The sequence below is a fragment of the Cyrtonyx montezumae genome, unplaced genomic scaffold, assembly GCF_038088225.1.
Source record: "Cyrtonyx montezumae isolate F1298 unplaced genomic scaffold, pur_monq_1.0 scaffold_9, whole genome shotgun sequence".
In the NCBI taxonomy this organism is placed as follows: Eukaryota; Metazoa; Chordata; class Aves; order Galliformes; family Odontophoridae; genus Cyrtonyx; species Cyrtonyx montezumae.
Genome location: NW_027072100.1, coordinates 8783570 through 8806051, shown reverse-complemented (window position 1 = coordinate 8806051; position 22482 = coordinate 8783570). Strand labels below are relative to the sequence as shown.

Below are 22482 nucleotides of genomic sequence, written 5' to 3'. Positions count from 1 at the left end.
AACTATAATTTCAGTTAGAAACTATGATTACGTTATGTAGGAGAAGGCATAAACCACCCAGCAAATTCTCTAAATTAAGGGAAATCATGTTTTAAAACAGGAAGAAAAAATAGGGAAGGGAAAAGAATTGAATGAAGCAGAAAAAGAGCTGAGGTGCTGAATGTACTGGTCAAGTGAAGGTGATGCAGGTGTTCAGTCAGCAAGGATAGATAATGGACTTGGTGAGAAGGCTGTCTTTAACATAAAGATGTAGGGGTTTTGTGGGATAAAAGTATGACGTGCTTTAGTTGGTATTCACTGGGTGTGCACACTGAGTTATTACATTAAGGTGGTAAAAGCCTCTTACCAAATGTGTGTAAGAGGAAATTAATCCTTATTTCACTGTGGCTCTCCTGTTCACTACTGGTGTGCATCTCCTTGTTCTGCACATTGCCTTGGCATAGATTCCTTGTTATGAGCACTAACTGGATGCTGGAGTTGACCATTAATGTTATTGTTAGCTTTTCCCAGGCATAAATCACTGAGGGACTTGATCTACTAAATCAGAAGGTATTTATTTCCCTTCCTTGTGCCTTTCTTTTATTGTAGCTCTGTAGTTGCAGAATGAAAGTTTAACTACTTAAATGTACTTAAATGCCTTTAATAACAGTCTTATACTTTTGTACAGGAATCCATCTCACATCTTGGTGTTCCTGTGTGGAGTAAGTATTAATACAGTCCTGTTTACAGGTGGAGAGGTTGTCTATGTAGTTAAGGGGAAAAAAAATAGCTATCGTGGCTTTAGCATCATCCTTAGCTTTTAGTCCCAGGAGTCTCATATTGTGCACTTGAATGTAGATTTCTATATTGTGTAATTGCTCTGTGCTTGCAGCAGTTTGGCTCCTAGAGTGTTTTTAGGAGAGTAGGCATTTTGAAAGGGCTTTTTATTGGGATAAAAGGGCGTTGACTGAGCAGTCTCTGTGCAGGGGGTCAGCAGTACAGAGCCCACCCACAGGTAGACATTACTGCACCAGTCGGCACTTAATGTTTCCAAATCGGATGGAACGAAGGTAAAAGATGCAATAAGCCACAGAGCTGACGCTGCCGTGCGAGACAAATCGCTGTGAGCAAAGCAGCAGTCAGGACTCGCTACAGCACATCTCCGCTCGGTGCTCCGTGCTCCTGCTCTGCCCCCGCCCTGTGGGGCGGTGCGGGGCCGCGGCATTCCCGCCCAACGCCGAGCTGGGAGGGAGCGCGCGCTGCTGGGAGGGAGGCGGAGCCTGTACCGGCCGAAGTCCTCCGGGAGCCGTGCGCAAAGCGATGCGCGGTGGCCGTTCTAGGCAGCGGTTGGCCGCCATGTCCATCTCTATGGTAGCGGGGGAGGAGCGGCCCCGCCCAGCGCTCCGGACCCGCTGCGAGAAGGAAATGGCGGCGCGGCGCGGTTGAGAGCTTCGGTGGCAGCGGCAAGATCCCGCACCCGCTCCCCACGGTGAGTGAGGGAGGCAGCGGGAGAAGCACCGCGAGAGGAGGAGAGCGGGAGCCGGGCCGTCGCTGCGGCGGAGGGGTGGCGGAAAAGGGACGGCCGCCGCCTCAGGCCTCGGGGCTCGACGAGAAAATGGAGGCGGGCGGTGCGGGCCGGGGCGGCCGCAGGGCTGCGGGGGCGTGGGGGGGCGGCCTGTTTCCAGGGGACCGTTGGTGCGGCTGCGGGGCGAGGGCACATCGGTGGCCTGGCTCGCTTCCAGAGGAGGTCGGCGACACAGTGCGGGGGCCCCGGAGGAAGCCCCGAGCCGCCGCCCCGTGAGCTCCTGACGTGGTTGGGCCGCGGCGGAGAGGACGGCCTCCGCGGGCGGAGCGGGCAGGAAGGCGGGCTCCTCCATCTTGGGGGAGAGAGAGAAGGAGAGGACGGGCGCGCGCTGAGCCGATCGACGTCATGGCTCGAGCTGACGGCGGCGAGCTTCTCTCTGAGCCCTCAAACGACCTAACCGCCTTTACGGTCCGTTTCAACGCATCCCGCTGCCGGACGAGGGTTTTTCCGCGGCAGGGTGCGGGCGGAGCGCTGCTCCTCGGCGCTCCTCCTGAGTGCAGCCCGGGGCCGGGGCTCGGCTGGGTCCTGGCACGGGGTTACGGGGCTTTGCGCTGGGTGCTGGACGTGGCACCTCAGGGGTGGTGAGTTCATTAACAAAAGCAGGATTTTAGCATATTCTGGTGCCTTTCTTGCAGAGGAAGGAGAAGGGGTTGCAGCGTTAGATAACGCCAGTAAGGTCTTGAGTATTTAAACCAGTCAACGACTGGTACGGTCTGCCTTCCTCCCTTCCCTCTGATGAACTCAGTACTGTCCCTGGGAGGTAATGATGTTTTAGAGCTGCTTAAATGCCCTGCACGAACCTGCTGGAATGACCAAATTCTGTTTCATACAGTTATCCAAGCAATAGCTCCATTTTAATAGCGGATGAATAAGATCCCGTGACCTTAGCCTGCCGTTTTTAACTTGGAAAGAACACTTGAAAGAACACTTCAATCTTTTTAATAAACTGAAAAATGTACTGATTACACTCTTCTGTATATCCATTGCTTAAAAACAGTGTAACGTTCTTGTTTTGTTGCACTGGTTTTGTTCTTTGTTTTTTGAACTCGAGGAAAAATACTGATTCCTTTTTTTTAATATGAAAGGATGTGTGTAGCGTTCTTCTTCCTTTTTAAAGATATAAATAATTTTCAAATCTAGATAATTTTTTGAGAATGCAGATGTCTTTTCAGTGCTTAATCATCTCAGCCTTGTTTAAGCATATTCTCTTGATAAATTTTACTAAAACTTTTCCACTTAAATCTCTTATATAAAAGAGTTTTTTTTAATTTAAGCGCTACTTTCAGCAAGTATAGCTTCAGCTATGTCTTGTTGATATAAGAAATTTACTCGCCGTTTAAGAGGTTGGATTGCTGGTCAATGAAAAATGCCAATACATAGTTAGTTACTGTGTAAGTGTAGTATTTACTGTGTTAGTTGTCTAACAGATACTTTGAGTTGTGTACTACCTTTGTGTGCTAATTGCTTGTTATCATTCTTTGACGTTTCAGGTCTTCTATAGGAGTAAATACAGTAGTATGCTCAAAATAGCTTTTGTGAGTTAGGCCTTAAAATGTTTCCCTTAATGGTTCCAGAAACATTGCACAAAGCTTTGGTGAAAGAGTAACAACTCGTGTTAGCCTTAAGCCTGCTTTGATTTGCATGGCTTCAGTGACTTGCGGATCAGATAATGGTTGAATTCAAGAGTGAAGTTTAAATTTTTGGGGGTATTTTAATTTCTGTTGGTGTGCAGATGAGCACTTTTCCTGCTGCAATTTTATGTACACTACAAAGTATTTATTGATTAAAAAAAAATCAATTGTAAGGTGATACATAGAGTTCATGTTCTGTATTGTTATTTGAATTAAAAAAAAACACAGGAAAATGTGCAACAAAAAAACTTCTAAAAGCAATTCTGATAGAACTGAAGAGCACAGAATAGCAAACAAAACCGAGTATGTTTCCCAGTGTATGTTGGATTCGACAAAAAATGTTGTCTCTACTCAGTCCTGTTTTAAGATTTTATGGGAGTAGATTCTATTATTCCAGTTTAAGATTCCGTCTTTACAGTTTTAACTCCATGCTTTTAGTTCCAGCCTGAAACTTCAGCCAGAAATATTAACTAGAGAGAGGAAGGGGAAGGATTACAAGCATTAGTCTGGAAGATTATGAAATATAACTATAAAAATGGAAAGAGACAGGACTGTACTACGCAGGAGTAAGAGTAGATGGTTTCAAGTTAACAGAAGTGGTACTATCTGTGCTAGTTGAACTCTCTGATGAGCTTTTTCTGCTCAGTGCCTCCTTTGGTCGTTCAACTAGTAGGACAGTGGCAGGAGAAGTACAAGATACAAGTAAATTTTTCTTGGTTTATGCAGGAATTGCTGTCAGTCCTCCTCCTTTGGACCATTTTAGATCCACCATCAAGTATACTTTAAAAGCTGTTTTGCTTTAAAAGTTGTATTATTGTTATGTTTATATATAATACAACTTCTGAAATAAGCAATAAAGTAACTTAATGAGTTTTAGTAGGGTTAGTCTCAAAAGCATTGCTAGGCTTTGAGGTTAAGCATCTTAAAATTCCTGCTAGGGGGAAGACACAAAAATTAAATGTGTATTAAGTGCATTCTTGTGATAAACCCTAATTGAAATTGGTAACTGAACTGTTTCCTGTGCAGTAATATAATCAGTGCACTGTAATTATTATACTTCATTGAATTCTGAAGGCAAACTTTATTATTTTGTTTCATAATGACACTTTTTTGGTGGTGTAAGAATGAAAGAAGTATAAAAGCAGTGTTTTTCTTCGACAGCTGCGCTGCTGGGGTCAGAAGTTGTAATCCTGCAGTTGCTCTGCAGCTATTTCTGTACACTTAGTTCTGCTGACAGCCATGATTAGATGTGCCAGAGGACACAGATAGATCAGTGTAAAACTAAGATTTTTACATATATTTTAGGAAGTATAAATAGTTTATGTGCTGTATTAGTGGCAATTTGACAAACAGCCTGCACAACTTTGCTAATTAGTATAAAACTATTGAAGGAGAAGAGGGGATTTTGAGTACAGTGTAAATATTCAAGCTGAAATTTCACAATTGGTAGTCTTGCACTATCATATGTTTAGAAATAAACAAGCAGTGGGATCTTGAACTGTTTCTGTGCACTTAACAACCCAAGATTCAAAAGTCGTAATAAAGAGCTGATTTAATTGGTACTTCAGTGGAGGAATATTGGGTTGTGTGAATCAGTTTTCCAAAGCTCTTTGTTTCCTTTGCAGTTGCTAAAAATACATTTTCAGTGCTGCTGAAGGGGTCAAGTTTTGCAGCAGAAGTTAAACCTTTAAAAAAAAGGTCATGTGTGTTTGTAAAATATTTCCATTAGAAATGGTAGAAAAGGAATGGTAAAGATTATTGTATAGGGAATAATATCCAATGAATCCAAGTTTGTAGCTGCTATCTGTTTTCTAAACATAGGACAGTGGCTTACAAAATTGGCTTCATGGTTTTGGAGGCTTCATTTAAGGAGATGCTTTTATATTTATTTTTTCTTGGAATATACGTTTTTGACCACAGGGAAGTGCTCCCCCCTCCACCCTCTCCCTGCTTTTTATATAAAAGGGTAAAAAGAGCAGTACTGTCTGTGCTGTTTGTGATTGTGCTTACAGTGGTTCTTAATTAACAGTCTATTTGCTGTGTCATTTTTGACTGTACTATTCAGATGTTGAGAAGTAAACCTGATCAAAAATTTATTTCTGTTGCTTTGGGTAAACTGCTTTGGTTTAGAGTAGATCTGGGATTGGGTTGCACAGAAGTGTGTGAACAAAAGCTTTAGGCAGTGTTACATGAGTAGTAAGAAAGGTAAATGTGGCTTTGGCAGTAAGGCCGTAAAATCTCTGCCTTCTGTGTGAAGTTCTGGGGTAGAAACTACTGATCTCATCTCTTTAGTACTTAAAATTAGTTCCTGTATCCCTAAATGTTGAAACTCCTAAGTATCAACTCTGTTTATGGACATGGTTATGGACCTACAATTTGGAAGATGTGCACAATGTGTCCAAGTGCCTTAAGATGAGGATTGGCTTTTATTAAAATTGTCAGAACGGTGTTGGTTGCAGTTTGCAGTTCTTTTCCCAGCTATTGGCAGTTACACTGACAGAAACTCACGTACACAGATACATTGAACTCTGTTTATGCAGCTTTATTCAATCAGGGAATGAGTGAACTTTCAAAGTCTTGCTTCTTCCTGAGATAAATGCCTGCTTTACATAAAGGGCCTGTACTGACGAGTTGGTAAAGCTTTCACATTCAGTGTGCAGCCGTGCTGATAAAGCTGTACTGCACTGGGATGGTGCACACCTGCCACCCCACCCTATAAACACAACGTATAGGTGAAAGTGCAGTTTTAATGGTGCCATTACCTCTGTGTGAGGAACCTATGCCAGCCAGTGCTGCCCAGTTGATTAGGAATTGTACCCCTTAACATTTCTGACTCGTGCAATTGTGACAGTAAAAAAACAAAACAAAAAAACAAAACAAAAAAACTATAGTATAGATGTTTTCATAGTTCTGTTAAATAAAATTTCAATGTTTGCCAGGACAGTGGTGGACTTGCTGCTAAAGCACCTTTATAACTTTTGTGAGAGATGGTTATTTAACTGAATTGAGCTGTGAGAAGCTCACTTTGATTCAAGGAAGTGCATTTCTGCTACTTGTTTGGAAGAAAATAAACTTGTATGACTCGGTGTTGTGCTCCATTACAGAGTGTTTCATCCTTTCTTCTCATTTGCTCTTCTGACTGTGTAGTCCAATAGAAGAAGGACATTTCAAATGCTTTGCATGGGAAAATTATTTTAAAGCCTGAGACATCCAAATAAACCTAAATCTCTGCATTTTGTGTTGCATAAACCAGGGAACTGCCTAAAGCACTTGTTTTAGTTAGGGTAGCTGTGCTGTACTCTGCAGCTGCTCATTGTCTTTTTGGAGTCTTACTGTTGGTTACTGTATGTCCATGGTGATATGGCTTTGTGCTCACACAATGAATGGAACACTCCTGGAGGTGCCATGTTCAGTGCGGGTGTGCAGGACTGCTGTCCTGTGTGTGGCAGTGGCCTTCTTAGACTCACATAAAGGTAAGTGTATAACCTGATGCAAATCATGGCAGGGATTATGGTGTGAACACACAGTAGAGGGACTTAAAATAATGAGCGACTGAAGCCATTTTCATTTGGAAGGGCTCTTTATTACAAGAGCAAACACCACATGAAAGTATGCATTCTTGTAATCAATCTATTTCTTAATTCTTTTTTTTTTTTTTTTAAGTGAACTGCCAAATTGGTTTTGTTTGCTAGTGGATTTTGTTTTCTGTTTCTTGATACCTTTCTGAAGTGGAGAAACTGATCTTCCAAGGGTACAGATTCTCCCCTGTCCTGCAGTGCATCAATTTCTGTCTTGGATCAGTGTAATCTCACACATGTTTGTTCTCTTCTGTTGCTTTTGTTAGGAATTTAGTAGGGGTGCTGCACAGCACTTTCCAGTTACTGCAGTTAGGCTGTATGAATATTGCTGCCTGCCTTCGTAAAGGTCAGTGGAGAGGTGAGGCAGGAGCAGGCAGTAGTGGAAGAGTGTAGTGTAAGGTTTGTAGATGTTATTTCTGACATCTGACAAATAAATATGTCTTGTATGTGGGACTGAATACTTTCGTAGTAGTAAATGCTGCCATGAAAGTAGATCTTGATGCTTGGTGTTGGTGTGCATATTTGCCTAGATATATTACACCTTCATGCAGCTCAAATCCTTGAAGAAGGGTCTATCCTACATTTAATTAGCATTGGGTATTTATGGGGAATGTGGCTGTATTACTGAGTTATGTGTTACTGAATATGCATTGTTGAAATTACTCAGTGTGATAAAGTAAAAATTGTTAATGGTAAATAGTGTTTTCACTCTGGAATAGGAAGCAGTTCACTTCCACTTCTGAGCTGTTAGTACTTTAGGTTTATAATGTGGTAGGCTTGTTATAGTCTTGGAATCAATTTAGTATAAATAACCAGGAGCATTATTTTTGATTGCTTCTTACACTGTCACTGCTTATTATTAGATGTAAAACACTGAACTAAATTGTGTTTTTAACCACTTCAAAATATGAAGTTTTTACTAGTATAAAATGTGTTTCCTAGGAATGTCTGAGTGACCTTGAGCCACAGTGTGTCTGTAGCAGTCAAATAGTGAGATAATAAATTATTCAGAGTGTGGATTTGGGGGTTATAATTCAGATCAGTTTCCCTACATCTGGAGTTAAGTGTTGCAGTTGCTGCCTTTCTCACTCCTTTACTACATCTCTTCTGTTGCAGCGTTCCCTCTTCTCAACTCTTGGGAAGGTAATTTCCTTCTTTCAGAAGGATGGTATCTGAATTAGTAATTAGAGAGTACATTTTATGTAGAAGTAGACTAGTTGAACATATGGGGGAAAGATGGTAAGCTGTGCAATCAAAGCTTTCTTAGCATAGGTCTATTGGTTTTGTCAGATCTGTACATGTTGACATAGACCTGCAAATATCCAGGGCTCTGTCAGCTTTGAGATAGGTGTGGACCGAGTCCTCTGCGGAGAAGTGGTAGAACACTTCACAGTCAGTGTCTGTTGCTTCTCATGTAAGTAATCAGCTCTTGCATCTGTCCTGAAAGGGAAGGTGGGGGGAACTGCACTGCAGCCTTGTGTGTATGCAGCTTTTTCTGTTGGTAGTGCAGAACCTATTTCCTGTGGTTCTTAGGGATCAGTGAATTTTACCTTTTGTCTACTTCCCGGATAAAACTTCTGTTTTATATATGTGATACATTTTGCACTGCTGACTTGATCTGAACTGCCTTTGTGATGCTTGTTGATACTAAATAATTTTTGCTAATGAGAAGTAGAAATCTGAGTGCAATTTCCCAGATGTCATCTTCAACAAGTTGGGGATGAAAAGTAATTTTCAGTGGAATCGATCATCCAGTGAGGAGTGACATCCACTGAACTATGCCAGCAGTTGGTTTATTTGCATCAGAAATTATGCCCTTATTCGACTTCTCAGACAGTCACATTTTTCTCGTGATAATTAACATATTCACTTAGGAATTTTTGAGGTCTTCTACTTGAAGCTGATTTCTTATCTATCATGGCCCAGACTGGTTTTTTGTCAGGATATGGAGTTAAAATTGGTCACTGATTAATAATATTCACTTTTAATAGAAGTAAGACGTTTATTATACTTTACTTTTTTTTTGTGGGTGCAAGTACCTTTGTGTATTCTTACTAACTCTAGCTTTTGGAAGTTTGCTGAACCTTATGTTGATCGTTTTGATTGCTGGAGGTCTCTGATGTGTCTTTGGGTCCTAACACTGAATAATAATGTATCTGAAGCATTAAGTGGTGTTTTAGTGGGCTCAGCACAGCAGCCAAAGCCGTTGCCTTCCTTTGGAGCAGAAGTTGGCCCCTGGTGTTAGGTAGCAGGACTAAATGAATCAAGTCCTGCAGGTGCTAACATCTGTAATATGTCTTGAATATGCAGTTAACCTTGCTTTCTATGCTTATGTAGGGATATGTTGTATGTGAGACATTTCAAAATGAATATGTTTTTTCTATGGAGAATTAAAGGCATGTAAAGAGACGAGAACTAATAGTAGCTGGGTATCACGGGGCTAAAACAGTATTATAGCTGTGAGAACTTGTACAAATTGCAGCATACTGTCTGAACATAGAGTAGCTGTCATCTGAGAGCATGCAGTAAGGTGCAGGATATTTTGCTACGTGAGGCCATCGATAGGGATGGCACTAATGAGAAAATACAGAACATTATTCCTAGAAAAATTCCTCAGGAGGTAAATAGCTGGTAAGCTGAAATTGGAGAATTTACCGTGAAGTTTGCCTTTGCTTTTTGTTTGTACTCAAGTCCTCAGATGAGGGAGAAGCTGTCTTGGTTGTCCTTAATTCATGTTAAAGGTCATATTACAAAATTGCCTTTCAGTATCTTTTTTTTTTTTTTTTTTCCCTCAAGTGAGGTCTTCCAGGTTAATTGAGACAGGAAATTCATCATGCAATTAAAATAAGTTCTGAAAAAGACAAAGTTTTTATGCAGTCTGTGGACCCATTGGATGCTTATTACCTCTTCAGGGCCAGTGAATTGGAGATAATTAAAGTAATTTATTAAATGGACCTTTGTCTAAAACACAGAAACATGAGAAAAATGGGGCAATGTAGCCCTTCTTTGACAGGTTTGCTCTGTCAGGGTGAACGTGGTGGTTGTATCGAGGCATCTGAAACAGCTCAGTGCAGGTACCCTTCTGCAGTTACAGCTCTGAGCCATGAGTAACTTGTTGCAGCTGACTTCTCTTCACTCTGTGTGTGACATTTGTGCGCTGTTTGGTTACAAAGATGACAGCACATGGCAGTATGTTTTTGAGGTTTTGTCTGAACGTGAGAATGATAGTGGATTTAAAGAAAAGAAAAAGGAGATTATAGACTTTCATTTATGTTTTTTATTGTGTATAGTGTGTTTGTGAACAGATGCATCACAGTAGCAGGATTTGGAGTTTGGGAATTTCTTTTCTGCTTCTTTTTAAACCATTTGCTGATGCTCTGGAATTTTTTCAGGACCCTTAGACTGAATGATGCAGGATGGCATCCAGAAGGATGCTGAATGTGACTCTTGGCTTCCCGCTCTTCTCCTCACTACTTGAGAGTAGTTAATCACAGCAGAACTGCAAACTTGTGTCACATAAAGCTGTAATGCCATTAGGCCTTAAATGGTTTTACTGTTGTTTCTTTTTGTTCAGTGGAAACTTTGCCTAAGCTTGGAGTTTTATATGTTTTGTTTAGTGAGGGTTTTGTGTGTTTATTTTTAACAAGGTTATTTATTGTTTTAAAGCTTAGGATACATCGGTTGCTTTTGAAATTAAGGCCCAGAATGTATTAATGTGCCTTTTTCAGGGAGATACAGACGTTTTCCCACAAAGTAACGGAGTATTAAAAGACCTCTGTAAATGTTTCCTTGGGCAAATACTCTTTTTTAGGATACTCTGTGTCAACTTCTTGCTACTTCTAGACGAGTGGCTTGTTTCACTGGAATGCTCGCACTATGGTTTGCAAGCTTAATGTGTTGATCAGCATTTGAAAAGTAAATGTCGGTTGAGGGGGCAGGTGGGGAAGTGCATCTGGTTAAGATGTGGTGAGGTCTTGCTGAGTGGCAGCTGAGCTGTTGTTGCTTAAAAGGGCTCTCGTTCTCTTGTATGTCTTTGCAGTAGTTTTGATACTAATTTTTCATCCTTTTGCTCTTTGGGGATTGTTTTGATCTTTGGGGATTGAATCTGCTGGATTCAAAAACCCAGTCTGTTTAACAAGAATTCATGTGGACATTTCTGTCTGAGGATGGATGGGTGCATGTGATGTAGACCACATGTGAGCATGTGTAACTGAGTGGGGATGGGTAGGGGGTGGGGTGGGAAAGGCAGTGTGACAGTAGCAGCCCAAATAGTGTTAGGCTTACGCTTTATTCTTCGTGGTCCATAACTGTGGATTGAATAATTACTTGAATCCATTGTTTAATGAAGAACTGTTTTGTTACTTTACCATTGAAATCAATAAACCTTGAGGTTTTACTGTCAAGGCTTACTTTATCTGTGAAAAGGAAAGAGCTGTTGCCTTTTAAAGAAATTCATGAGTTTTTTTTCTAATATTAATTCTTAGTTAGCCTTAAAAGCTTAAGTGTTTTCAAAAGGAGAATTGCTTACTACAGGACTTCATAACAAAACAGATTTATTACTAACGTGTTGTTCTGTCGAATCTTTTTGTGGTCTAAAGTTTTCTAGAGGCAGGTGGTATCCCTTTTAAAGGAGACGTGGGAGGAAGGATGTTTTAATAGAAAACCATGCATTTTCATAGCAAATGTGGGGAATAGTTTAAACATATCAAATTCTTATGCCTACCACACTTCAAATTATTTTAAAATTTTAGTTTTGTTAAGAGATTTTTCATCTATGTAATAGTGTGAGTAATAATATCATGTCTTCAATTAAAACAAAGATAAAAAACTCATCCATGTTATTAACATGGAATATCTTGATTTAAAATTGTGTTAAGAAAATGTTACGTTAAACTCTAAACTGTGTACTGTACAGCCTTGCCACTTGGTGGGGTATGACTGTCACACTGAAAAGTGTATTGTGTTCCATGAGCTGGGATATCTCCAAGAAGGTGCTGATTCCACTTGGAAAGCAAGTTAGTGATATCAGCTCTGAGGCTCAGAACAAAAACTGTGAAGAGCATGTTGCTTAAGCAGCCCTGACACTGACGTATAACTGTAGAATATGAGGGTAGTAATCTATTTAGATTTAGTATAGATTTAGTATTTATCTTTAGTATATTATTGGATAAGTTATTCAAATAATATGCGCTTCTTGTCTGTTTAAGAAATATAGTTTATTTTCATAGTTTAATGTTAGAGTTGAACAAGAAGTGATTAGCTGACTTTCCCTCTTCCTTTAGGATTATCACTTAAAAGTTTCATGATGTGTGATGAGTTGGAGATTCTGAACAGGGAGATTGAGAGGTTATTACAGAGCAGCAGCGTGGAAGAAAGCACTGTGAATAACTCAGACTGTCTTCAGACATCACTGACAGACTCCTTGGATGTAATCACTGGTTCTGACACTGGAGCAAAATACATATTAGAGCAGGTATTCAATGTCATGAGATATAGTACTAGGGCAGATTCTGAAATTAACTGTTTATGGGATAATAGTGGTTCACTGACGGTCACGATTTTGGTGGGAGTTCTTTCCCCATGTCATTGGAGTACACCCAGAGACAATTATTTAGTAAGTAAAACATGTTTCTAAACAGCAAATGACTACCTGAGTCTGATTTTAATGCTTTGGAGAAACTACTAGTGTGTTACTGATCTCCTGCACCTAGTATGGCTTTTCCCCTCTGTCTTTAATTGCAGAATCTGGCCCGTATTGCTGTTCTTTAAAGGCCAGCTGAAAAGGGACACTTTTATCTCCTCCATCAGGTCTTCCTTTTCCTCCCAAATTCTCTTCCAGGCTTGCATTAGGGTGTTAGAAGTCTTGTTGGCTTTTTTCCATGAGATTTTTCAGCCAAATTAACTCAGAAGCAAACAATCAGTGTTTGTAATGCTTTTCTTAATGTGAATTGGGAGCCTTGGACTAAATATTGGTCTTGTTTCAATACTGTATATGAATACCTTGATTTTGAAATGTTTTATGGGGTCATTTTTGGGGGATTAAAAAAAGTGATTATTAATGTCACCTTCTGTTCTCTGAAGCTTCTGAAATGCTGTGCATTGCAAACCTTTTCAGTGATAGGGACAATGGTAGGGAGTACTCCTTAATTCTTCTGTAATGAATTTAACAAACTGGTAAATCATACCTACTGGTCAACCTTGGCATACTGGTGTAGTTTAATACTGTTTGTGTTTTCATTGCATAATATATACTTTGTAAATTTAGCTCTCAGAATATTCTTAAATACTAGAAATTAATGTGTTGAATACAGCTTTTTACTGTTCTGAATCTTGGTGAACTCTCCATGCATTGATGAATTTCATCTGTTGGTAAGTGGTGGAGGTAGTATTGTTTTACTTCAGCTTTTCATTCTCGTTTCAGTGTCTTTCTGAAAATGGAGAACTGGCAAAAAGACAAAATAAGAAAAGTTGGTTTATAATGGATATAAAACAATTCCAAGCTTAAGTATTTGGTGGTAAGATAACTTCATAAATACATTGGTGTCTTATTCAATTTTTTTTGTTTCATTTTTTCCAGGAGTTGTCACAAAAAGAATTTTTGGGATTTGATCCTGCCAACAGCTCAGAACTTCAGTCTGAAGCTTCTGAATCGGGGAATTCAGCATGTGCTGCAAGGATAATGCTGAATGACTGTGATCCTTTGCTGCCCTCTTCTGGCTCACCTTTTAATTCATCTCAACACGGAGAAGCTTTTCAAACCTCTAATGCTGTGTCAGGTAAGGTGCAATTTAAAGAGACTCATTTCTATTCATTTTATTTGGATTTTAAATCTCAATTGAGATTACCTCTGCCTATAATTTTTAGCATGTCTTCACCTTCCATAGTAAACAAAGATGTGAATGTTAACTATTTAATTTTGTTCTGCTCTTGCTTCCATTGCAGCCTTTTTCTGATGTGGGTCTAATTTTAGTGTTGCCCTTAAAGACAGAACAAAAAACTATAGTGAAAGGTTGGTTTGATAATTTAAAGGGATTTCATGTTTCATGCTACTAATCGAGTGTTCATATTAATCAGTTACTGTTTGATGTAGTTTTCTATCTTTATAGCTAAATTCATAGGATTTCACTGAAGGACTTGATTTGTACTTCAAATATTAGTTTTTAATATAAATATGGGGTTTTAAAATTCTCTGTTGATAGCAGTGATAGTTAAACTTCTGTTTTAACACTATATAAAATATAATAATAGAAAACAGGAATTTCACCGTAGGGAGATCATGTGATACCTCATCAACTGCATTACTTTTGTGCTGTGTGTGAAATAAGGATGCATTTATCACTGAGACACACTGCAACGTTGGAAACAGACTGAAAAGTTTGATGAAGGATGCCTCTGAGAACATGCAGCTGTAAACAGCTCTGATGCTTGCAGTAACTACTGTTACTTGGGAATTCTTTAACGTGCCCTTTGGGATTAACTGGGCAACTCTTGTGCCAGGAAAATGCGTGTGTCTGCTCCAGAAACATGTTTGAGAGATAGTTAGCTTTTCTTCTTGACGATTTGAAAATACTGTTTCTGTTTATCCATTTCATTTTGGTGTATTTACTACTGCATGTTATCATCTTACATGAGCAGTATAATTGCAGTGGCTGCAAAATGTGATTCCTGAATTCTAGGAGTGCAATTTACATGGCATACAACTCAATTAAAACATGAGACTGATATAATACTAACTTTAAAAACTTACTTTAACTAGATTATTCCTGAATGTTCAAAATGTAGGCTCAGATTTGTTTTATTTGTTCGTGTGACTTGCTGCTGCTTCTCCAGTAGGATAGACTTCTGGCACACTGGGGAAGACTTGGAGGGTTTTGCTCCCCTTGCCTCCCCCTCGTTCTGGTAGATCATGTAGACCAAAAACCTCCTCGCCAATAATAAAAGCAGTGAGCAGCCTTTCTCAAGTATGATTCAGATGATTTTTTTACTTTGAGAAATACTTCTGAAGACCTTGATTTTTTTTTTTACTGTTTTGTATAATTTCACCTAGCAAATAAACCTTGGTAGTGAATAGTGGAGGCTGTATGTCTTCTTCAGTCTAAATTTTGAACCTTGTGTTTGTCTTCAGTGTTTCAAGGTGGGGAGAGTGGTGTCTGTACTATGGAACAAGCTATAAGCATACAGCCAGTGTCATTGGAATCTGAATCTAATACTGACAACATGGAAAACAGTTCCCCTGGTAAGATTTCTCCTTCTTAAACTGAGCAGAAAATAAGTTCATTTGTCCATCATACACATGTGCTTTTAAATAAAATGGGAGACCATAGCAGTTGGGTTATTTTGGTACAGTGTTTAGCTGTGGCAGTGCCATCACAAGGAATTATTAATCTGTTTTCAAGGCCATAAAATGAGGTGGAGATATGTACATCTGATGCTACTAAGAAAATAGTAGTATGTTGTTGGGGAAAAATGTTGAGGAAAAAACATTCATCACCACCACTAATTCAGTAACTTCTCATTTTTTAGCATCAGCTTTGGATGAAAAGGGTGAGCAGAGCAATGAGGAGGAACAGAAGTCTATCAAGCCTACAAGCAAAGAGTTCAGGAAAACCTGGGGTTTTCGGAGGACTACAATTGCCAAGAGAGAAGGTGCTGGGGACATTGATATGGACTCTGGTGAACAACAGCCACAACAGCAGCAGCAGAGCTTAAATCTCAGGCGCAGTGGGCGACAACCGAAGCGAACAGAAAGAGTAGAGGAATTCCTAACAACAGTAAGGCGCAGAGGAAGGAGGAATGCTCCTATTGCTTTGGAAGATTCAAGTGAACCTGCATCCTGTCCAGCTACAGATGCTGAAACTGCATCAGAAGATAGCGTTGAAAGTGCTTCCGATACAAAGCCTGGAACTCGCAGGATTAGCACTAGGAGTAGTAAGGATCAGAAAGGCTCTAAAAGCAGACGCACAAAAGAGGAAGAAGAGGAGGAGGATGAAGAGGAGGAAGAGGAGGAAGATACTTCTGACAGTGACAGTGATGGGTTAACACTAAAGGAACTGCAAAATCGACTAAGAAACAAACGTGTTGAACAGAAACCTGCTCAGCTGACACTAAAAGAAATACAGAATCGCTTGAGAAAAAGAACTTCAGAGCAGGATCCGACAGAAACAGATAATGTCCCGTCTGATCAACCAGTTAAGACTGAAATATCTATCAAACAGGAGCCTGAGATTGTAGATAACATTGAGATTGCAAGTCAGGTTGTTGTGTCTGAAGAAAACACCGAAGAGCTTCAGGTTCAAAAGGATATCAAACCTCCTGCTGGAGCAAAAGGAATTAGTGATGAGGAACCTGAAGAATTGCCCAAAAGCAAACCTGAGTCTGAGATTTATGACCCTAATGCACTATACTGTATCTGCCGTCAGCCTCATAACAACAGGTGGGCAAAACTTGCAGTTAAAAATGCAAGCAGTTAGCTTTTGGTTTATTTTTTCCAGGTATGGTTTACTTTTTGGATATGTTTAAACAAGCTCTTGGGTTTATTTGAAGTTTTGGGTGAGTTTATAGCAGATACTCAAGGGGATAAAATAATCAACAAATCAATGGCAAGGCCATTTCATATATTATACTGATAAGATAGCAGGATAATTAATATCTTTTGCGTAAAAAGTCACATTTTAATTGTAGTCTTATTTTATAATGTTTTACTGTTGCTTTTTTTTTTCAGGTTCATGATTTGTTGTGATAGATGTGAGGAATGGTTTCATGGTGACTGTGTGGGTATCTCTGAGGCTCGAGGGCGGCTGTTGGAAAGGAATGGTGAGGACTATATCTGTCCAAACTGCACCATTCTACAAGGGCAGGATGAGTCTATTTCAGAAACACACCAGCAGGAAGCTAAAGCAGGGCAAGTAAATGTGGATGGTACAGAATTCACGAGCATAGGAACAATTGAACACAAGTCTGTTGAGGACCAAGGGATCAAGGGTAGGATTGAAAAAGCTGCAAATCCAAGTGGGAAGAAAAAACTCAAGATATTTCAACCTGTAAGTATTTTAGGTTTTCAGTATTTTTCATATTTCATGGAGTACATCGAGGCAGTAGCTTACTTGTACAGCAGTAACTCCAATTTTGCCTATTAAAGATAAATATAAATCTTACCGACTCTCTAAATGTTACTGTTGAACAGTAGTTTATGTGTAGTTATATCAGTGCAAGAGCTAAGTAAAACTGAAAAAAAAAAGGTTTTTTGAAAGTGGTGATTTAAAACTTATATTTAGGTGTAAGGAAATGCCATACAAACATTTTCTCTTAATTCTGTTTTGGAAATCAAATAAAAATCAAAATTCTGGTCCATCTTATCCTAGCCTTGAAATCTCAATTTTTTTACATTTTCCATGATAGTGGAAGTTTTTACTTAATTTTGGCACGTGTCTCTGTGTACCAACTGCTACAATGACATCTGTACTTCTAGTTAAAGTTCTGGTATTTTTTGTCATGTTCCTTCAAGTTATATGTACATAGAGAATTGTTTTATATGGAAAGAGTAAGATAAAAACGTGCATTTTAAAATTGATTGTGAATTCTGACATTAAATATAAAATAAGCTTAAATTCTGTAATATCAAATTCCACGCTCAAATTAAAATACAGCCAGAGAAGCTGCTTCAGCTCGAGGCATGCAAATGTGAAACTTTGTGCTGCAGTGATCATCTTTGTATTACGGAAGCTACCATATTAATGCCAACATTTTCCTCTTCTTATTATGCCTTGAAGACCACATGTAGTATATTTGTTATCAGAATGCTACAGCTGTTCAGATTTTTGTGTGATTTTGTTCTTTGACAATCTTTGACTTCTGGTGTCATCCCTAGAGTAAGTTTGATGACTTTGATTATAAGCTTCTCTTAGGAGGAATCTATTGCAGAAACTTTTATATAAAATATTTATGAAAAACAAACTCATCAGTTTAAATATCAGAGCTATTAATATCAGCACAGTGAACTTAATTGTAGATGAGAACAGTGTCAGCTTAGTGTATTCTGAATACTCTGAGTAAACATTTAATATATTTACCTTAAATGCTTGCAAACAGTTTCAGCTGTGTTGAATGTATACTTGTACACAAACAGTTCTGAGGGTCTGTGTACTGGGATCTGCATTTCACTGACAGCATTAGTATTAATTTCAAGTACTGCTTCTACTTTGGTAGTGTCGTGCTAGCATGTTATCTGAATGGGTTAAACATCTCTTGCAGTGAAAGAAAAAGATTATAGTTGCCTGGTATGGAAAATCCACCAATATTTTAGCTACTCTTTTTGTTGCTATCTAGAAGCACCTGTTATTTAAGAATAGTAGTTCGTGATCAAAACTCCTAGGAATTCTATAAATAAAAACATCAGTGATGAAAATGTTGTCATCACTTGAGTAATTGTCCTTAATAATTAATGGTGGCTCAGTTATCTTTTTTGTTTGAGGTGCTTCCTAGGGGAATTTTGTACTTCTGTCCTGAACTTCCCAGTTAAATGTATGTGTGATGGAAAAAAATATAAATCATAATCTCAGTTTTTATGGGAAAAATCCCAAATTCAGCTTTTATCAGACCACATCAACAAACTAATCCTTGACTCTGGGGAGAAAGATGCTAAGCTATGTAAAGATGATTTGTTCTAGTGGAAATATTGCTTAGAAACTGTTACTTTGGTAGTTAGAAAATGCAATTTATGGAAGAGGAGAGACTGTCCCCATCCACAGCAATTTCAAGTATTAGGTCAGTTGTGTAATGTAGTTGTATAACATTTTTATGAGTAATCTAGAAGGTGGAACAAGTGATACTGACCTTATGTACTGTTTTTGAGGGATGGTGCTATACTCTAAATGTTAACATAAGAGATGAAGTGACATTGAGAGTAGTGTGAAGTAGGAGAAAATGCAGATTTCATTTGTGAAGTTTTCAATATGTACTAGACTATGACAAAATTAAGTAGGAGAATGGTTCTGCTTATGTCAGTCGAAGACTTCTAGTATTAAATTTGGTAAGCCTCTTCAGCAAGAATTACCTGTATGCCCTAAAAAAAAAAAAGGCTGAATGCCTTTTTGTGTGTGTGTCTGGTTGAAGACAGGTGCTGGTAGTGGTACATAAACAAAATGTGGTTCAAAAATCTTGTGAAACCAGCTCTGTGCTGTTAAAAGTGCCTCACATTATGTGGAGGATATGAGCAAAAGCATTTCTGCATTCATGGGATCTGAAAATCACTTTTCTTTAGCTCACTGCTAGCAGAGTGACCAGTACAACACATTCTAAACATTCTAAAAACACTGTTGTAAGCGTGAAATCCTTTTAGTTTGTATGGATTGTTTGTGGCATCTCAAGAATGAAAACAAATTTTACATAGGTAATTTTTTGTGCTGTAAAGATGTCTTTCTGTTGCCTTGTTTTTAAGTTTGACCTTGTTCTACTTCAATCTTCAGGTAGTTGAAGCTCCTGGCGTGTCAAAGTGCATCGGTCCTGGCTGTTTCAATGTGGCTCAGCCTGATTCTGTGTATTGTAGCAATGACTGCATTCTCAAACATGCTGCAGCTACCATGAAGTATCTGAGTACGGGCAAAGATACAAAGCCAAAACCTAAAGAGAAGACCAAACCAAAATCTGAAAAACCTGGAGTGACAAAATCTCATCTCCAGGTAAGTTTATATTTGTGATCTGAAACCACTGTGTCAAAGAATAGTGGCTTGTTTTAGATAAATAAAATTACAAAGTTGTACGTTGAAGAGAAACATCCTTTTATTGTTTTCTGGCCTGTTTTTTTATTCATACAAATTGTTGCCTTGAAACTTGTTTGAATAGGTAGGTAGTTTATTGAAAGGACTTTGTAGAAGTCCTTTAGGAGCACCTTTTAGATAATTTAATGCAAAGAAGTGTGAGTAGTACACCATTTAATTTAAATTCAATGGCAAATAAGTTTTTCGTTTTTGTTTAACTCCAAGTTACTGCACTGGGCAGTAATTTTGGATTACTGTAAACTCTGAATTACTGTGTTACTGTATTGTAAGTGTAGGAAGCAAAATAGCCTTTCCTTCCTTTTGAAACAGCTATAGAGTTGCTAGTAGTTTTAAGATCAGAGGAGGGAAAACAGGAGGTTTTTTAAATCATTCCCTGCTGCTGAAGTTGCAGTGTATTATGTTTTACTTTAAAGACTTAAATTTGAGATTCCATATTGTCAGTTGTATTTACTGTAGCTTACTGTAGAATAAGTTTGCTTACCTGTGTGTAACTTTATCACTGCTTGTTTGTGAAGTACAATGTATTTGATGAGTGTTAGTAATTAAGCTTCTTTCAATTGCTACAGGCAGGCACTAAGCCTCTTTCAAACCAGAAAAGACAATTTCCTGAGAAAAAAGAAACGAATGTGAAGAAGACTGTTTTGTCAGCTGCCAAGACTGAGGCAAATACTCAACCTATTGCTAGAGAGCCAGCAGCAGAAAACACCACACCATCATGGGCAAGCGATCATAATTACAATGCTGTAAAGCCTGAAAAGACTGCTGCCATATCATCTTCACTGTTGTTCAAATGTATGTATCGCATAGGGATATTCATGAATAACCACATTTTCTTTGAATACCCATCCATTCTTGGCTCTGCAAGACTAGGGAGTTTAGGGTTAGGGTTGATTGTTTAACATGGCACAAAGCTTTTCTCCACCTTCAAAGATTCACACGCAGAGATGCACGTAAATGGAGACACTAGCAGAAATTTCACTTGTATGTGGGACAGTTGTCTGATTAAGAGCCTATCAGTCTACTCAGATGATTTGTGAATGCAGACTTCATGATTATGCTTTAAATTTTTTCCATAAAGACAGTACCTGTTTGTAATGTAGAAAAGGTAAGTATTGCAACATTTTTAAAGTTTAACAAAAAGGTTTCACAGTCTGCAGCTTGAATCAGCAACTGACTGTACTGCTTTGAATTGTATTTTTGTGATTTAGATTTCTCACCTGTCTCTCAGGCCTTACATTTTCATTGTTAGTGATGAAAAGGAAATCTTCGACGTGGTGTCCAACAGTACTTTTACACTTCTGCAAGCTGCTTTTAACTGTCAAGTATATTCAAGCTCTTCCTACTGATTTTCTTCCTTACATGAAATAATTTAAGGACCATTTTTTATTTTTAAGTTTGGGGGGAGGAAGTGCTTTTTTTTTTTTTGTTTTACCTTCCTATTTATATGTTCATACTTCACACATTATCCACACACACAAGGACACATCTTAAGTGGAGATTAGACAGAAATATTGCATTATTTGCAGGTTTTGAGTAACATCCTTGTAACACACTTAAAGGTAAGTAAATACTGCTTTGTAGCCTGAACAAGTCTTCTTGCTAATGACATTTTCTTTTACTCCAACTAAGTATTCTGTGATGCAGTAATAGAACTTCAGATGAAATCTTACATTGCACATTTTTGAAACACATGACTGAGTATTTAATATTTTCTCACTTGAAAATTAATGAGTTCAGGAGTTCAGGGCTCTCTGCTTTCTTAACCACACTTCAGCCAACTTTTATACTTAGAAATAAACATAGTTGGTAAACCTTGATATTATATATAAAAGTAACTGATAAGTTCTAAATTTTCAAGCTCTAATTTTTAAACACAGAACACTGCCTACCTTATGCTGCTCAGTTTTACTATAGCAGTTACTAGGCCCATGCTAATTTTCTTTATCCAAATTGAAGGTTTAAAGTGTTATAGTTTTTCCTTACATATTTTTGTACTGTTGGTTGAAAAAATACACTGTGCCTTTTTCTAGAAGGAAGTCTTAAAATAGATATTTTTATAAATTGCATTTTGAGTTTCTTCTAAAGAAACTACCTTTTAAATCAGAAACTATTGTTGTAAATGTTAACTCATAATTTGGAGAGACCCAAATGGGACTACAGGGGCCCATTTGCTTGTCATATTCATATCACACCCTCTATCTCGATGTGATTGCAGATGTTGATACAACCATAGTTCCTAAAATGCTGTTAATACTATAGTTCTGTTTGCCTTGGAGGCAAGAATACTGATCTTGAGACAGGGCTTTTTTTATTTATTTTTAAGAGGATTGCTGTTAAATTTTAAAGCAAGTTACACTGGTTGAACCAATTCCAGTAAAAAAAAAAAACTGGACCCCTTATCTAAACTGTTAAATTAGTGCAAAAAATCTGTTTATACCAGACTTCAGTAATGAGAACAGCCTAGTTCGTGTGATGACAAGCTCATATCAAATGCAGTGAAGAACTTCACGTTGCTGTTATTAAGGTAAGCTGTGCTAATATGTGGACACCGTGGCACTACTAAAATACCAGGTGAAATGTTTGTATGTTTGGATAAAAAGATTGTCCTGCTTTTTGATTGGACAAATGTAATCTATCATCATCTTCATAAGAAGCTGCTGTTGCATCTTCTTCGGGAGTATTTGTGGTGGTTTAAACTGGCAGTATCTCATATTTCTTAGAGTTGTTAATGAGTGGAACTCTCTGGGGAGATCTTCCATTAAGATGATCAAAGTACACTACCTGTGATGCTCCTGTCCTGTTTTACAGCAGTGATTTGGGGAGAAACAACGTAATGCTGCCACCTTCTGGAAGAGAGGCAGCAAGGTTCCCAGAGCACTAGCTCTGTCTATTTAAAAAACAATCAATCAAAACCAAGCAACAACAAAACACTT

General features: G+C 38.5%; 1 protein-coding gene across 3 annotated transcripts in view; it reads left to right on the top strand.

Annotated features, from left to right (window-relative positions):
- Nucleotides 1-1361: 1361 nt before the first annotated feature.
- DIDO1 (death inducer-obliterator 1) overlaps nt 1362-22482 on the top strand; it is a 46429-nt gene continuing 25308 nt past the window's right edge. The window contains exons 1-7 of one of the 3 annotated variants that reach the window (XM_065754601.1): nt 1362-1468; nt 13351-13549; nt 14899-15009; nt 15297-16206; nt 16495-16813; nt 19238-19450; nt 20116-20341. In XM_065754601.1, the coding sequence (XP_065610673.1) occupies nt 13453-13549; nt 14899-15009; nt 15297-16206; nt 16495-16813; nt 19238-19450; nt 20116-20341 (1876 nt within the window). In that variant the 5' untranslated portion in view covers nt 1362-1468; nt 13351-13452. Of the gene's footprint in view, nt 1469-12060; nt 12247-13350; nt 13550-14898; nt 15010-15296; nt 16207-16494; nt 16814-19237; nt 19455-20115; nt 20342-22482 lie in introns of those variants that run through there. The other 2 variants (XM_065754597.1, XM_065754598.1) reach the window with 2 other exon arrangements.